The sequence below is a fragment of the Gymnoscopelus microlampas genome, assembly GCF_963454915.1.
Source record: "Gymnoscopelus microlampas genome assembly, chromosome: 20".
NCBI classification, from domain to species: domain Eukaryota; kingdom Metazoa; phylum Chordata; class Actinopteri; order Myctophiformes; family Myctophidae; genus Gymnoscopelus; species Gymnoscopelus microlampas.
The window spans coordinates 47,884,601-47,887,100 of NC_139957.1; the positions used below are offsets into that span (position 1 = coordinate 47,884,601).

General features: G+C 41.2%; 1 protein-coding gene across 4 annotated transcripts in view; it reads left to right on the top strand.

Moving 5' to 3' along the window:
- The window catches only part of rin3 (Ras and Rab interactor 3), a 24,201-nt gene that overhangs the window by 15,586 nt on the left and 6,115 nt on the right, over positions 1-2,500 (top strand). For all 4 annotated transcript variants that reach the window (XR_014599751.1, XM_084043921.1, XM_084043922.1 and 1 more), the window contains 2 exons: positions 1-187; positions 2,235-2,366. Coding sequence is in view for 3 of the 4 variants with exons in the window: in XM_084043921.1 (XP_083900047.1) it covers positions 1-187; positions 2,235-2,366 (319 nt within the window). In the remaining variant the exon portion in view is untranslated. The remainder of the gene's footprint in view (positions 188-2,234; positions 2,367-2,500) is intronic.

Below are 2,500 nucleotides of genomic sequence, written 5' to 3' on the forward strand. Positions count from 1 at the left end.
TCTCTAGTGTTAAACAGCACCACCACAGCACTAGGAGTCACCACATCGGTACCAGAGGCTCAGGCCATGGAGAAGATCAACGTCAAACTGAACAAACTGCATGTAGAATATTCTCCTCAGAGGAAGATAGAACTGCTGCTGAAAACCTGCAAGATCATCTATGACTCCATGTCTGTCAGCTGTCCAGGTAATTAACACTAATTAACACTGACTGACAGTTTGTAAGTTTATTCATTCAATATTAGATATTTGATATTTATGTTAACAGACACGCCCCCTTCCTATACAAACCCATTGTAACTTCAAACTCCATTTTAACCGTGTTAGATTCATCAGAAACACCCGTCCTTGGTTCTGGTGACTGATTTGATCCTTCTAATGCATGAGGGGGCGTGTTTGTTCAATTACTTTTTTCATTCATTCAGACCAACTGTAACTGTGAAGACATTGAAGAAATAACCGAATCCTCTTAAGACTTCTCTCGTAGAAAAGGATTTTTATTTAACACTCAAGATAATACAGGCTTTTAGCAATAATACAATAATATATGAAAAGGCAGTATTCCTGGTAAGACAGACAACAGACCCCCAAGCTCTATCCCCGAGTCCTCAATCTAAGGTGCCTGGCACAGACAGAAAAACATTATTCAACCAAGATACAGGCTTGCCTAGAATTCTTGATTGAATGTTAAATCTGGCAATATCTCTCAATTGCTGCGTCCTGCACGGTCATGGACAACACACACTATCCCCATCATACACACACTATCCTAACCCTAACCCTAACCCAACACACACTATCCTAACCCTAACCCTAACCCAACACACACTATCCCCAGACACTTATCTAACCAAAAGCCTGCCAGAATGTTTGGTTAGATTTTAAATCCAAAAAATATCTATCATTGCCATGCAATGGGCTAGCTAAGATGTGACCGAGCAATCGGTAATGCTAGGAGCTGACAAAATGCTCTGTTTATTTAACTAGATTATGGGCAATGCCAAGATTCTAGTCAAATACAGCAGAATCTACTATCGCTCCACGCAACCTCGTTGCAGTCTGGTCACCAAAAAGGAGCTAATGGGAGAGAGCTACAATGAGAAGCTCCGTTCAAGGCTACGTGCGTCGCCCGGCTAAACGGACAAACAAGTGACACCTCACACAAGCTTCTCTACCAAACCCCCCCTGAACACAATTATACAGCAGTATTTATACAATGTTAGTTACATCAATTCAATTCAATTCAATTTTATTAAAGTGTCAAATCACAACAAGTTGTCTCAAGACACCCAACACACCTAATATGGGATTGCTTCCCTAATGGTTAAAACCTTTCAGTAGACAAACCTAATATGGTGTTTTGTTCCTAACAGTTAAAACATCTCAGCTGTTGCCATAGCGATGTGGTCATGTGAGCAAAAAGTATAGTTTTCTTAGCAAGTCATTGCGTAAGAGGAAGTCGTGTTGGCCGACAGCATCGTGGAGCAGAGATGATGTCATCATCAGCAGACCATTTCTTCCCACTTCCCTTCCAACCCGGCCTGACCTCCATTATTACAATAGTCTGAGTCGACTGCCAATCTTAATTTGTTATATTAATTAACTTATATGATTTATTGGGAGAAACCAAGCAAGTATATGTTAAGTCAGACATTGAGCACCCCTACAGCCCAAATGGAATGTTCCTTTATTGCATAATATATTTTTTGCATGATTGGACTGAGAGATTGGCCGTCCAATCACACTGATTCAACTGACAAGCTCAGTCCAATCATGCAACAAAGAAAAAAGTTTAATATATATATTTATTTATATAGATATACTGTATATATATATATATTTATTTATACATATATATATATATATATATAGATATACTGTATATATATATTTTTTTTTTTGTGTTATATTAGTCGACTATTAGTCGACTATAGGCAACATTTGGCCAATCAGATTGGACTATAGAAATCCTTAGTCGAGGACAGACCTACTTCCAACGTCTGCGTTGTCGCCCGCCGGGCTTCTTCCTCTTCTTCCTCTTCTTCCTCTTCTTCCTCTTCTTCCTCTTCTTCCTCTTCTTCCTCTTCTTCCTCTTCTTCCTCTTCTTCCTCTTCTTCCTCTTCTTCACCCAGCTGCTCCGGGGTCATCAAAGGCCGGGGAATGACAGGCTATACCTAACTGTGTGTGTGTGTGTGTGTGTGTGTGTGTGTGTGTGTGTGTGTGTGTGTGTGCAGGGCGTGCGCACGGTGCAGATGACTTCCTGCCAGTCATGATGTACGTCCTGTCCAGAGCCGACCTGCTGACCCTCCAACTGGACATAGAATACATGATGGAGTTAATGGACCCTTCACTGACCCTGGGAGAAGGTTCAGATTACACACACACACACACACACACACACACACACACACACACACACACACACACACACACACACACACACAGTGACAGTACTGTAACCATGTCAGGTGTGTAATCAGCCATCGAGTGAAATGAGCAT